Source organism: Apis florea, unplaced genomic scaffold (assembly GCF_048593485.1).
Source record: "Apis florea isolate Af1SG1 unplaced genomic scaffold, ASM4859348v1 contig_37_pilon, whole genome shotgun sequence".
NCBI classification, from domain to species: domain Eukaryota; kingdom Metazoa; phylum Arthropoda; class Insecta; order Hymenoptera; family Apidae; genus Apis; species Apis florea.
Window position 1 is genome coordinate 1,938,828 of NW_028256861.1, and position 15,943 is coordinate 1,954,770.

General features: G+C 41.6%; 1 protein-coding gene across 5 annotated transcripts in view; it reads left to right on the forward strand.

Moving 5' to 3' along the window:
• The window catches only part of LOC100870258 (uncharacterized), a 304,187-nt gene that overhangs the window by 136,215 nt on the left and 152,029 nt on the right, over positions 1-15,943 (forward strand). For all 5 annotated transcript variants that reach the window (XM_086916167.1, XM_086916166.1, XM_086916168.1 and 2 more), the window contains one exon: positions 7,354-7,515. In XM_086916167.1, coding sequence (XP_086772293.1) covers positions 7,428-7,515 — 88 coding nt within the window. In that variant the 5' untranslated portion in view covers positions 7,354-7,427. The remainder of the gene's footprint in view (positions 1-7,353; positions 7,516-15,943) is intronic.

Consider the following 15,943-nt stretch of genomic DNA (forward strand, 5'->3'; position numbering starts at 1 on the left):
ATAGGAGACTGCTGTTATTATCACCGATAATATAGAACTGAGTTGAAGTTGCCAAGAGGCTCATATTCACCTAAATATTAACAATTGGAAGCGAAGAAGTAGAAGTGGAGGCACTGAAAACAACTAATTCAGAATCGATATTACACAATTAATTAATGAAGACTAAGAACTAATATATATATATATATAAATATGTCCCAACTAAATTTTACGTTACGCTCTGTTTACGTTCTTGCAACAGTAACATTCGCGAGGAACTCGACGAAATCACGCTGGCCGACGGACGTGTTGAAGGAACAGCTTGGAGAAAATTTTATAAACGCTTTCAAACACCACCAGAAACGGGAGAGGAGGTATTGAATTTTTGCCCCGGCTCTGATGGCTCCTGGCGCGAAAATATTCGCCATCGAGGAGGGGCGAGAAGAAGAGACAGAACTCTCCTTTTTAATTAACACGGCGTTAATGAAAATGGTCGTTGACAGGCCAGATGTCAGGAATTCCGATAGGTCGACGAACTTTACTCTCCACTCGAGGGGGGGAGGGAGAAGGGTGTCGTGTCGCATGTTCGACTCGAATGCCGAAATTATTAGCCGCGCTATGATAAATATAATGATCCCGAGAGTCTTACTCCCACCCCTCTCTGGTTACTCGATCTTGACTCGAGCAATAATCGGCGCGTCCCCTCTCTTCCGCCTCGTGTATGCCGAATTCCTGGCTACCGTTAGGCGCACGCACGCACCGAAACATCCGAGATACGCGCGCGGGGGAGGAGGGGGCGGCTCGGTTTCGCGCCGTTGGAAGCTGAACAGTTGGCCCGGTTCTGGAATTTCAGGCGGGCTAGGCACTCCATCGACTCCTCGAATGCAGCCTATCTCGACTCGCGTCGGGTCTGTGCGTTGCTCGCGTCCCCCACCATCTTGGCCGGGAAGAGGTCGCCACGTGTCGTACGGTCTCTTCGACGTAAGTTTTCACCTTTTTTTGCTTTTTCGGACGCGAGCGTTCCGAAAGAAGAAGACGCGTAATTTTTTAAATGTAGGTACCTTTGAATTCAAAATTGTTCGAAACAATATAACAATTACTGCATTCGATTATACGAATTATAAAATCGAAATTATAAAAAAAAAGAAGAACAAGCAAGAATAACCAGATTTCATTTCAGAGAGAAAGGCGCACAGGGATCAGAGTCGGTGTGGGAGGAACTCTCGGCCGTGTTAACTGCTCGACAAACTGAGTTAACGTTTCTTACGTTGTAATTGGCTCCTCGCGGCACACGGAGTCGCGAGAGGCGGGGATGACGACAGGGGGGCCGCGATGACGGGTGTCGACAAAGGAGAGACGCCAAGGGAGGAGGGACGATATTGTTGGCGTTACACCGCGTCGATTCAATTCGAGTAATCTTAGGGCGGTGGAATCGCGTTGAAGGGAGTTTGACTCTCGATGCGTGTGGCAAATTGTCGTGAATTCGTGGCTCTCGTTGTTCCTCTGTCGTCTCTCTTCCATATATATATATATACGTGTTCCTTCTGTTCGTATTCCGGTAATTTTGGGAAAGATAACAAAGAGGGATGTTAATTGCTACCGAGAACGAGGGACGGAGAGTAATCGGCGACGGGGAGGAGGGGGTGGAACGAGGATTTCCCCGTCTTCGTGATAATTCGATTTGAGTCGAATCTTCGTTGACTCGAATCAATCTGGGGAATTTTCAGATTGGCCGATTTTTTTATGCGTTACAATATCCATGAAATGTCGAAAAAATTCGCGCTGAATACGAACTTACTTGTCCATCCTAAACGTGCGCTGTATAAAAATTTTATCATCCCGTTGCGTAAATCCATCCAATTGATTAAAATTATTATACATTTCTCTATAAATCAGGTTAATTTTGAAAGAGTAAACAGGCAAGCCTCCAAAAGCTAATTTCATAAATTATAATCTCGCCGTTGGATCCATCTGGAAAAAGAAAGAAAGAAAGAAAGGAAAGAAAGGAAAAAGGATCGTAAAAGGCAGCGGGTATAACGAAGTTCGAACGAGCATCGATTTCTCGTTGGACGGAGAAAACACGGATCTTCTGGGCTGGTTGGTTCCTGGGGTGGGGCAAAAAAGTGAGAGGAGGGGGAAGAGGCGTGGATGGGGGAACAATGCGGCCACGGCGCTTCGCTCGCGGCCGGGAGGAGAGCACGCGCTTCGAAACCGTCGTCGACTTCTTTTGGTGGCAGAGATCGGCCATTTGCCAAACGAGATTGAAGATTTTGCGCGGCCGCCGCTTCCTTCGGTTATTATCGTCGACGTGTACAGATGACGATCCAGGGAGGGAGAGTGGGGGGGGGGAAAGAATAACAGTTCGAGGCGCCATCTTCTTTCTTCCATCCGCGTTGAAGAGTAACGATTATAGGGGATCTGGTACAGGAGAAAAAAAAGAAGGAGGGAGGGAGGGAGGGGGTTCTGAAAAGAAGAATCGAATCGAATCATCGATGAATTTTCAATTTTTGTTTATTTCCAATACGAGATTTTGTTCGTCTCTCTTCTGTTTTATCTTATCTTTTGCAAATAGATAGAATATTTGGATCGAGAATGGATTTAATTTTAATTTTATCCTCCCAGTGAATCTGTAATTATTTATTCGCCATAATTTATTCACGACACCCCGTAAATCGAATTAACCCCCAAAACTTGTCCAAAAACTAGTGTCTGGAAAGTGGATCGACACCACTGACGGGCGTCCCTCAAATATATTATTACTCGCGCAAGACGGAGAGATTGAAACGTGGCCGAACGAAAAAGAAGAGAAGAGAAAAGAAAGAAGGGACGAGAAGGGCGAGAGAAAATTCTGGAATAATTTTCGAGATCCGTCAGGTTCGAAGCACCGCCACGGGCTCATTACCATCCATCGTATTTTGCAGAATTTTTCTTCCTTTTTCCTCCTCCTCCCGCTCCCTGCTCTCTCTCCCCTCCCCCTCCCCTTCCTCGGCCAGTTTCCGTGCGAACAGGGAAAATTAAGGTACGCCTTTCATCGCAATACTGCGAACGCGGCATGAACGAGATTAGAGCCGCCTCGGGGCGTATCTCGTCTTTCGAATTAGCGCGAAACTCATCTCGCTTGTATCTGGTTGGAGGGAAGCTTCGGCCACCACCGAAACGGGAAACACAACGAATCGTTGCGGATTATTAAAACTTTTCCTGTTTTTTTTTTTTTTTTTTTTTTTTTTTTTTTTACGAGGGCGCCCAAGGTATTAATAAGAATTGGCCAATTTAAAATTGTTTTGAAATTCGTTTAGATATGTATTTTATTTGTTCGTTTGTAAAGTTTGAAATTTTTTTCATATTATGAAATAAAATAATTCGCTGTATACAGTTCCCTTTTAATTTCTTACAAATAATTGTCACTCTACGTAAACCGATAACTTGATAATATCGTTAGAATTAATCTCTACGAGAATTTTTCAGATTTACACAATTTACAAACCATTTATATCACTCCTCTCGATGTAAAACGTCTCTCGACTGCTCGGGACGAGTTCGAATTAAAATCATATCGAGGAAAAGGAGGAAAGCCATCGAACAATGCCGTTTAATTTTCGAAAAAATGTTGGACGCTATGCAAGTTATGAACCATCTCCGCGACGAAGAATTTATCAAATCGTCGAAACTCTCTGTTCCACTATCCGCGAGAAGGTGGGAGAAAAAAGTAGAAGAAGAAGAAGAAGAAGAAGAAGAAAGGAGACGAGGAATGTCCGCAAACAATGGAATTCTACTCGGTGAAAAATTTCCACCGTGTCGCTCTGATCCTGTCAAATTACACCACCCGGTTGCCCGCCCCTGTCATATTTCGTAATATCACGGAATCTCGAGGAGAGCCGGTAGGACACGGTGGTGGCTCGGTAAATCGTTTTTCGAATGGAAAAAGGAAAAACTTGTTCGAGATGGAAGGATCCGAGGGAACGTGTTTTCGTTAACGAACATCATCCGACGAGCTGCAACTTGTAGTTCACGCTTGTTGAATTATTATTATTCGCGAGTTTGCAGGGTAAGATGCTTCTCGAATCAGGCTAACAGGGAGAGATATTAAAACATACTGCGATATCCAAGCGTACACGTAAAGAATAGACATCCGTTCAAATATAAAACAGAATCTGTGATAATGCAGAAATTTAATAATAAAACTATTTCGAGTAATTACTTAATTAAAATCCTCGAATTCATAATTGATCGTTTGCCACTACGATTATTTGAAACAATTCATCGAAGTAACTTTATTCTCGTAACTTTATTAAATATTTTCACCCATCACTATGTTTATTACGCGCTTATACAATATAGATGTAGAGAAAACCTCTTCCCTCTTTTTCTCGTCACAAATGAAGTCTGGGTACAGTGTCGACTGGCGCCATCTGCACGCGTACAAAAGGATTCGCCCGACATTCGAGCTTTTCGCCCAAGAGCACCACCATAACTTCCTTCTCTCTCCGTTGAGCCAGTCGTCACCATAGATGAGTCACAGTTTCAGGTGAAAAACGATCTCTTTCTTTCCCTTCCTCGAATCAAAGATTTGGCTGACAATGGTTCTTGTAAACGGACGTAGGCTGCGAGTGACAAGCTGTTTCGCGCTACAAAGCTGGTAACGGTTTATCAGTTAAGGCTGTCCTTCGGTGTTTCTTTGTTCCTCGCGATTGGGCAAGGATTGAACCCGACTTTTGTCAAATCTTTTTCGGCGTGAGAACGCTTGTGGGACGAACGTGTGGACGGTGATAAGGGATAACAAAGGAAGCGTTAAAAATTGCGCTCCTTCTTTCTAATATAACCTAGTTATACTGCAAACACTTTCCATTTCATTTTTCGACGAGTTTTTATTCAATCTCTCGAAGATTCTAGCAAAAGATTCAAGCCACTAAATAAGCTTGAATATATTTCGTGATCATCGGTGAACAGTTTCGAGACAGAAAGACTCTATAACCTTCTATAACCGCGCGAGTCACTTTTGCTCGAGTTTGTTTTTATTTTGCCGGGTCGCCGCCTCTCTAAAGAAAGGAAAGGAAAGCATCGGTTTCGAGAGAGACCAAGAACGGTTGTTTTCGCTCGAGGTGTCCCCGAAAGGTGTGGTGGTGGGACACGCTGCGGCGGCAACAAGGAACAAAAGGGAGGGGGGAGGGAGAAGGAAAGGTAGAAATCGGACGATGGGGCGGGAGAAGGCGGTCGCAGAGAGAACGAGAGAATTTAATTTCTCGGTAACATTACACCTTAGGAGCCTTATTCCACCGGCTTTGTGTGCCTCCAGGGGTGGCGCAGAGAGACACTCGATCGCAGGACTCCATTTGCGGTTTAGCATAATGGAAATCCAACGCGCCCTCGGGGCCAACACTACTCTCTTCCTCCTCCCCTCCCCTCCATCCTTCCAGCGTTGTCGCCACGGCTCCGTCTTTCGTGGAAAAATAAATAAGTCCGGGCAAACGCTTGATCCGTGCCCCTGAACCTTGATGTACGTGGCCCGTCCCGATGCATCAAGAGTGAAATTTAAGAAGAGAGTTATTTTTGCTTGCTCTGGGGTCCAACGAAGGGTCTTTTTTTTTTTTTTTTTTTTGGTTGGAAATTATTTTGTATTGGAGAATTTCGTTATCTTTGTGAACCCTTCTTTTTTTTTTTTTTTCGTTCTATTATATCGAAAATCGAAGGGAAAATCGATGTATGAGGTAGCGTTTGGAATGAAGTGTGAATGAAAGTCTGATAATCAAGTTTGGAGAAATTAATTAATTAAAAATGTAAAAAGATTTAATAATAATAATAATAATAATAATAATATTGTTTTTGCTAGAATTTTGATTACCTATTGAAATAATATTAATTCGAGAATTCGAGTCGAAAATATATCCACGATCATCGAGCAAACGAGTATATAGTACATCCTATATAATGCATACGATTTCCTCGAAAAAGAAGTGTCGAAGAAGTATAGAAAATTGTCATTGCACATTACTTTTGCACGAATCGTTCTTATTTTACATATTAATTCGAATTAAAAATGGTAGCCGAATTTCAACGGTTCGAAAACCACCGACGATAGCTGGTGAGATTTTTTCATTGGGTCACTTTCCATCCGGTATTCGTCACGGCCACGACCCCCTCGATCTTGGTCGGAGGTCGGGTATTTTTAACTCGTCATTAAGGGTCATTAAGCTCGGGCCACGAGGAGGAAGGTCGACGGTGACCCTCCAAGCCAATTGCGGCTTCGTCGCTGTTAAAATTAAAATATCGTCCCTAACGAGTTATAAAGGAGAGGGAGGCGAGTCTGAATTTTCATGATCATTTCTTGGGAAGGAAGTTTGATAAATGTAAAAATTCTGTAACCTGTGAAACCTAATTCAAACTTAAGTATCTATCGTAAATTTCACTTTAAATAAATTGTATTTTTGCGTACAAAGATGAAACTGAAACTGAGATTACCAATGATTAGAAATAATTATCAATATTTGTCAATATAAATAAACAACAAATAATTAAGTTTGTTACAACATACGTGTTATCGTTTCAATGAATCCCACCATTTACGCTATACATTTGTATCGTAAAACCTCGATTACGTTTGAAATATATTTAAGCCTAAACTGGTTGAGAAACACTGTGTTCCATCAAAGGAAACGCAGCAAAACATTCAATCCCCTTCGAGGTCGGTATTTCAGTTAGCAGAGGCAAGAAACTTCATAACATGTTAGGTTAACTTCACGAGTTCCTCCACATGTTCGTATAGGCGAAACGACTTTATCGATCGAGCGGAAAGAGAATACTTTTCTCTCTCTCTCTCTTTCGACATTTCCATGGAGAAACTAGGGATACAACGGTCGCGTTCGTTTATCGGCGACGATTGCCACGATCCTTCTGCTTGGCCGAGGTAACAAATTTTGACGCCTTAATGAACGCCGGATTAAATGTTCCTAGGCTCATTAACCTGGCGGATCATGGCGCGCGGAAAGCGAAGAAAAAGAGGCGGGCCACGTGAAAAAGAATTACACGGGTAATCACTTTCAAGCCTGGATAATTGCAATCGACGAACAAAGGGTCAACCTTTGGTCCTCGAGAAAGTATATATACATATATAGCGAATAATACATGTTGAAATATACGTTCCAAGTAACAGAAATTTACAAAAAATTTGAAAATAATAAAAAAAAAATAAATATAACTTTTAAACAGACGACTTAAAAAAAAAAAAGAGAGAGAAAGAAAAAGATAGAGAATACTTTTATCCAACTATATTTCCAAATCGTTTATACCACGTTTCATTTCCAGATACATCTTAGATCCGCTTAACGAGTCACTCGACGACAACATTTCTCATCTTTTTTTCCCCCCTCTTTTTTTCAGGGAGGCTGTGATGAGGGAAGCCGGTTAAAGGACCCTGTGTCGCGCAGGCGCCCGGGAGGGGGAGCACAGGAAAGATGCTGCCTTCCTCGAGAGCTTTATTAAGCCCGCTGCTGCTTCTAATCATCGCTGGAAGCACCGGTGCCTTCAGCTCCCGACAAGGAGGTAAGAGAACTCCCTTCGAGGATGTTTTGCCCCGAAAGCGGGGCACCTGCCAACGACGACAACGAGGAGGGCCAACGAGTCGCAGGGCGACGTCCTCCCCTCCCCTCCCCCCTCACCAATTTTCCCAAAGTTTTCCCGGCCCTTAAATCCGGTTAAGTCGTTGACCGAGTTTCTCTCGGACGCCATTTTCTTCGTCGGGAACGAAGATCGAGAACCTGTTGGATGACGATCCCATTTACTCTTGTTTTTTTTTTTTTTTTAAATTATGTAAGCCGGGGGGGGGAAGGAGTACGGGCCAACTTTCGAGAATAACGACAGATTACGAGTCCCTGTTGCGTTGACCCTAGCCAACCATCCGTTATCTCTTTTCGCGATGATAACAATAATAATAAAACTTTGGCCAACGAAGTTTCGAAAAAACGCGGGAAAAAATTGACTTTTCAAACTCGTTCCAATAAATAAATTTGTTTGCCGTTTTCCCCTTTATTTTTAGCGTTTAACGAGGATTCGTTCATCAAATAAGATGTTTGCAACGATTAAACTACCGTTCGTAAACCGATCTATTAGGAATCGTGTATATTTGAAACCCATTCCATTATTATCAATTATTCGATCGAGTCGATCGAGTAATTTTATAATTATCCATCTATCTATCTAGAGAAGAAACATTGGAAAAATATTCGAAAGGTCGTGTTTGTCGAGGCAAACTAGATTTTAATCCGCAGCCGGCTGTGCGTAAGGGAATCCGGCGGCGCATAACCGTTTCATAACCGATCCGCGAGACAACGGTTGGCTTAATGCAAACTGGCGCCGTTTCTCGGAATTACCGGGGCCTGCTTCTGAATTTACACGACCCTATTTCGGAAAAGCTTCGTACCCCCCTCCTCTCCTCCCCCCTCTGACGAAGCGCACGCGCGCCTGACTCATCGTTTCCGCGTCGTTCCTCTCCTCTTCTCTCTTCTTCTTCTTCTTCTTCTTCTCCTTCTCCTCCTCCTCTGCGCGAAACCAAACGGTCTCTCAGGTCGTTTGTCCGTGTCTCGCTTTGCTTACCCTCGCGTGGAGGACACCTCTTAGTGACCATTTCCTAGATTAAGGTCACCTGGAAAGCAAATAGTTGTTAGACGCAGCGAAGTGGGAGAGGGAGAGGAAAAGCGGGAGGAACATCCTTGGAAAACTATTTACTGGTGGGAATTTCTCCTCCCTTCATTCTTGATCCCTTTCAACACTGTCCCCATTATTTCTCTCGTTACAATTGTCATATTCTTGCCCGTTCCATCTCTCTCAGGCCGAACTTTTAATCCGTTTAATCCGCTAATGGCGCGGCAGTTTAATTATTATTGATCTGTACCACTCGCACGACCTGTTTTACCATCCTTTAACGACACGTTCGTCGATGACGAAAGGAGAAAGGAGGGGGGGGGGGGGGGAGAGGATAAAATTGAAGAAGTTGAAAAGAAGTTAAAACTCGGATAAATTCGAATAATTATTTATCGGGACGACAAATTGTATGTGAAGCGAGTTTGAGAAACAAGTGGAACAAAAGCGTCACGATCGGACAACTAGTAGTACGGGTCAATCATGGAGGACGGGATCTCTCCTTCGAGGATTGCGGGGTCTCGCAAAACAACGTGGAGAAAGATGCCACACATTTTTAGAAAATTACTCCCTTCCACTTCGTATCCCATAACAGTATCGAATATCCTTATCAGAGAGCACGTTCCTCGAGACAACTACTTAAACTACAATCTAAAAGCGAATCTAAACTCCGCGATGAGAACTTTTATATTGCGTTTTAGCTTTTCTCTCTCGAGCATCTATCCTCCTTAGCGCGAACGACGACCAAGGCTCTCCCCCCTTTTCCTTGGGAATAGTGGGGTAGAGGGGGGAGAATCGACCGGTGCACGCAACATCTACAGTCGGTAACGAAAGCATTAGAACGCTCGCATTTACCGTATTTGATGAACGAAATATACACGTTAATACTCGAGGCCTTTTTCGCTCGATTTTCACCGAATTCATTCGCATGAATTTCTTAGCTAACTTAAAATGATTTCACGCATAAATTAAAACGTATAAAACTTTTATATCTTACTAATTTACGTATCTTTGCATATGAAGAATGAAAATTTGCCTACATTGTTGTGATATTCGTGTGATATCTTAATAATAATGTAATCACCAAGATGCATCCTCAATTTGTCACGAATAAAATAAAGTATCGTTACGAAGCTTACAATCCCAACAACGTGCTCTCACATTCATTGTCTGCTATTCTTATTCTACGTTTCTATTTTTATCACTATTTTCCTTCTCTCTTTCTTAACGAATAATTTCGTTGTTTAACTACGAAAAAAATCAAACTAGTCCTCGCTGTGTGTAGTTCGATCTATGATCACGGTCTAATTTCAGACAATAAAAAAACAATAAAAACCATTCGATAGCATATTATTCTACGCTTTACAAGAATACAGAGCTTAGGAATCTATTCGTGAAGCGATATTTTAAAAAAATCAAACATAAATAATTGTCGCCGTTCGAATTGAGAGTCACGTAAAGGAACTTGTTTAAGATAACGAGAGGTGTATAGCAGAAGGAAATCTCAAGATTATATTTGTGCAATAGTTAGCAGATTTTTTTTAACATATATTTCGTTCATTCGTCACGAGATTTCATTTTCAAGAGCAGAGAAACGACTGGTATAACCCTTTAGACTTTGCCAACCTGTTTGACCTACACCTTGAATCCAACGAAAAAAATCTACATCGAGGAGGAGGAATCGCGAGAATTAAGAATTAAGGCTTGAAGGTTGGTTTTCGACCGTTCGCTTCAAATTTTTTCCCCCTTTTCTTTTTCAAGCTCTCGGCTCGAAGCTTAACGGTTGATCGACTCCGATACTCGTATTACTCGTTTCCTCGAGTTCTTCCAAGAAGAGAGTTTCTGCGTTATATTGGCCATCTTATTCTACTTGATTGAATGTAACTGCGGGGCAGTTTTAAAACAATCATGGCGAGGGAAACGGATCAGCTGAAACAAACAGCACGACGAATTCCACTTCTTTCGTGTTTGTTGATAACTGTTTCTTTCTCTCTTTGGTTTTATCCCGGTGGAAGCAAGATTTCGTGAACCGAGATACATAAGTGATTATTACGAAAAATATTTGTTGTAATTGAAAATCAGCTGACGAGTCATCCCACTCGAAACAACGATTCGCTCAACGTGGTACTTATTCTTGTGGTACTTATTGTCGGTTCTATATTAGACACGTAGCTCGCAGACAGCGACGAATTCCTTGTTGGAATATATTTGGAATCGTTCGTCTCGAAAAGTATTTTACGTGATCGAGTCATTGCAATAATCGTAAGCAAATTTCTTGACGATTGATATGTATGTACGTTCTATCATTTTCTAAAATGTATGAACGTGAACGTTGAATAAGTATCTAAAAATAAGGATCCAAAATCAGCATCTGTGAAATAGTGGAAATTATTGAAATGTAATATTGATTTAACCAGATGTATTCGATGGTTCAAAATGAAAAAGGAGAGCATTTATGGAACAGTACTGGAATTTAATGCCAAACGTGTCTTTTTTGCGCATACGCGAAATTAATGGTCAAGAATCTGGCGAAACGAAATCCAAGAATCGAAATAAAAAATTTGGGGCTAATAGTAGGCGAGTGAAAAAGTTTTTCTATTTTGTTTTTTCTTTCTTTCCTTTTTTTTTTTTTTTTTTTATTATTATTTTTGTATAAATCTATCGGACGGTGCTGGAAAATAAATTCCCATTCAACGGTGGTTTCATGGGTGGTTGCTCGTTACGGCATTTTTGAGCGGTTGATGACTGTTAAATTACGCAACGAGAGACCGGCGATTGTTCAAAGTGGAACACGATGATAAATAAAATTCACGTTGCAAAATTATTTACTCTTTTTGAATCATTTTTTTTTCCTTTTTTTTTTTTTTAGTTTTGGAAAAAAAAAATTAAATTCTCTAATTGAATTGGAATACTGTAAGGGAGAATGACTAATCGAACACTTGTGTCGTTATCAATTTATCCAAATGGATAAACATTTCAGCTTTCGATTAATACGCGTCTGACTGCGGAATAATTTAAACTTCAAAGACAAATTTTATATATCGTTATTCGATTATTCCCTCTATAAAAGTACGTTTATTTGCTTTTATCGAATTTTTCTTGCCCGATTGACTGTCTTTCGTTTCAAAATATATTCACAACCGATCGTATGGCGTAAAATAATTCGAATTTTTTTTCAAATTAATGAGATTTATTTTAAAACCAATCGCGATACTTTACAATTGTGTTGCGATCAAAAATCGTATTTACTCGTTCGACGAACAATGCGCTTTCAAATTTTCTTCCACCGTATTATCTATCGAAACTTTTGATTAATCACGCGCAATTTACAACATATCATAACTACAAAAAGGCAAAACGAACTCTCGTATCTTCCTATATCTCTTATCGAAAAGATCAAATTCAACAAATTCTGTATCACTTTAAAAGCGTCGAACGACACACGAACGAAACAGCACAGCGAATTCGAGTCGTAAAACTCGATCCCTTTTGAAACGCAGCTTCTCGACGGCTAATCAACACCGCCGTTTAAATTCAATAGCTCGTGAAAAGGCTCGTGGACGAACTGTTTCGACTCGAGAGTGGGGAGAATTCTCGAACGCTCGACGAAAGAAACAGAAAAGTCGACCGGTCAACGCGTGGTAAACAAAGCTGAGATGTAAACTTCACGTTATGCCTTTTCCACGAAACGTGATCATTTAGATTGTTAAAATATAATTTTAACAAGTGCAAAAGATATTTGCAATTGTCAAACATAGGTAACTAATTAATTTTATTTTTACTTCCAATCTGTTGCAGTAGTGTAAATTTTCTTTTTTTTTTTACGTAAACTATCGAATCGAAAAGTACAAAGTTAATTATTATAGGACGAAACCGGATAACAAAATTTGAATCCGTTTGAATGCAACCAGTCTGATCCGAGCTCGAAGATACATCGGAATATAGATCGAAACGATCGAATCACGAGTTGCTAGATTTCGTTTCGGCGTTCACGCGGCGAGTAAACTTTTTATCGAGTTCTGGTGGCGATAAAGCGTCGCCAGTGTAGACAATCGGTGCATTTATTGGAAAGTTGTCGCGTGTGATACTTGTCCCCAGCGATCATATCGGGACATTTGGAACTTTTTGATGTCTGAATTGGAAAGGCTCGGTCAAACGTTTATTATGGCGGATTTCCACGAGCAGGCAAGAGATTCAAACTATTTTTTAAACAACGGTCCCCATTAAGAATTATAAAATCGAATGTTTATCGTATTGTTGCCATTAGCTTTGTTAAACGATAACTCTCTCTTTACGATGCAATTACGAAATATTTATTGAACGTATATTTCTGTCAACCTAACTTGATCAATATTCATTGGACAACCGTTGTGAAACCGCGTCTAGAATCTTTTGCAAGTAGAAAATAATTAACTCGTGGCTAGAATTAAAATAGCATCACTTTCGTTTCCTCGTCCAATAACGGCGAATCTTCCAAAATCTTTTGCAGTTACACCACAATATTCGATCCAATAAAATTACCTCGCTCGAAGCGTTTATTTTCGAGCCCTTGATATTCACGGTTAATCGAATAAAAGCACGAGGCGTTCGACGCGCCAACTAGCGGCGGCAGTGTCGAGTTATTTTCTCGACAATTTGCCAGTCAAGCGGGCGTGTTTTGCCAACCGTGGCCGGACAATAAGCGTGAAAAGGAATCACGCGGGAGAATGCGTCGTCTCGCGAGTCACGTGTCGAGATCAAAGCGCGCGGACAAACGGTGGACGAAGCGTTGTGACAACCGTCCTACTCCGCTTAATTACGGAATCCTTTTCGAACGAGGCCACTCTCTCCCTCTCTCCCTCTTTCTCTCCTCTGTGGCCACGACGCGCCCGCTCTTTCTCTTTTTCATTTCTCACTCTTCCCTGCCCGCGATTATACCCCGCTTTATTAAAGCGCGCACCGACGTAAACGAGCGTGGTAATTGCAGCCTCGCCTCGTTTCATTGTGTCGCCTTTCACGTTCTTTCCCCGTTTAAACGGTTTTTACATCGACAAAAGATGGCCCACGGGTGTCTCTGAGATCGGGGCGTTTACAGGCTTTCGAAATTGTTTATTAACTGAACAATAGATAATTGGAAAATTTTTTGGAATTAATTTCCAAATGATCTCGGCGATTATATTCAAACCTGGATTAGAATTTTTCAAAAAGGGCCTACGATCGATCATCCACTCCTTATATAATTTTGAAAAAGCGAGAAAATTTCATTTCTCACACTGCTTTCGAGTGTTATTTCCTTTGTTGATCCACTCCCTCCATCCCTTCGTAAATGAATAAATAAAAAAGGACAGGTCTCTTCTCCAGCCATCTCTCACAAGTCCTCGTCTTTCGTTTCGTTTTCCAACTCCTCCTCCCCCCTTTTGCGACTCGCTCGCGCAGATAAAACTCGTCGTCGAACTGAACTCGTCCCGGGCCACGTGGAGGGAGCGATAAGGGCCCGAGACCAAGGCCGCAGAATTTTCCCTTTATGTTTTAGTTCCAGCCTGATAAATTGTTTACCCGTCTCTGGACAAAGTTTCAAAGTGACCTCGCCTCGCACCCCCTTCCTTGTCTCTTGGCGACATCATAATGACCAGCCGCGATGCTCTTTCTTTTTTTTTTTTTTTTTGGTTCCCCCTCGCCGTGTTGTTTGGTTGTTGGAAAACTCGAGAGAAAAAAAAAAAGGAGACGAGAAAATTTGCGGCGAAACTTTCCCACCGCGGGAAAAGGACCGTTAAGCAAATCCCCGGACAGAACTGGGCCAATTTGCCACGGTTGCAAGGATCGAACTGTGCCGGCTAACGAGATAAGTGTACGAGTAATGAGGAAAGGATCGATCACTTTCGAAGTTATTTATTAGGCGATATCAGTTTTCACTTGGCCGCCTTTCATCCGTGGTATTAGGTTATTGGAGAATGATTTAAGACGTACGAACATGTCGAGGTGATGATATAGATTGAGTTAAATTTCAAGTCGATCACTTTAGATATACGTATTTTTCACTTGTTATTGTATTCCATGTTCAAAATTGATTTTCCTTTATTTTAAAATCGTAGCAAAACACGAAAAAAAGAATCTCGAATTCTAATCGTAATCGTCGAGATTTAATTCGATATTATTACTTTGCGAGTGCAAAATTGGACGATTTATTATTTACACATTTTTGACGACACTTTACCATAAAAATATTATTGGACGTCGAACGTGATCGTCCAACGAACGCGCTCTCAATCACTAAGAGTTATTTTCCGCTAATAAACGCTATATCAAACGTTGCTGTCGGACAGTCGTTCCTAATGCACCGTCCACTATTCAGAATTACTCTCGACGGGTTTACTGGCAAATATATTCGCCAACGCAAAGTTCGCAACTGGGCGAAAAGTCAGTCGCGGAACGGAATGGCCGATTGCGGAAGCGCGGGCGAAATATCGAACGGACGTAGGGACGCGGGGGGACGGGCGGAATTAATATTTCATACGTAGAAAAACAATAACGCGACTGGATGGTGGACCCGGTTGAGCCGAGCAGATTTAATTCCTTAAAAGCTAGTGCATTTCGAGGATTCCGCTTTTACCCGGCGCGTCTGCTTTCCATTTGCTTTACCAACGCGCGCGGCTGGATGCGTTGCGAATGAAAGATAACGACGGACGGAATAAATTTTCCTAATAAAAGTTTGTAGTCGCGCGAATACACGAGAGCGACCACAGCGCCGCCAATCGTTCCAAGAAGAACGCACGAGGCGAGATAAGATAAGTTTTTATTCGCAAGATAAGATAAGAAGAAATTCGATACGAGTTCTCTTTTCATTCGTCATTCCTCGATGGAGGAATTCAATTTTCGAATTAAAGAAGAAAAATTATTAACTTCTCATTTGCACGAGGTATTATATATAGACCAGTAAATGTTGGCACTCTTTATCATCTATTTCGTATTCCAAATTTTAGTAATGATATTGTAACATTATTTTTCTACGAAACGATTCGAAACTCTCTTTCTCCCCCCCCCCCCTTTTTTTTTAAATGCCCCGTCGTTCATCGTGTTTAATTGATTTCAATAAATTTCATTTCGGCCCCACCTCCCTTCGATTGATTTTTCAATCGCGTAATCTCATCAAACCGTTAAAAATGAACAGATCCATCCTCCGCCCGCAACCGTGTATAAATAATAAGCGTGATCATTTACGATGGCCCGTGGAATCGTTATTAATGGAGTTTCGGAGTAAAAGCGGCGCCTCCCCCTTCCTCTCCCCCCTCCCCCTCTCTTTTTTTTCATAACGGACCGATATAAATCGCTTTATTCCCGCTATGACGCTATAAAT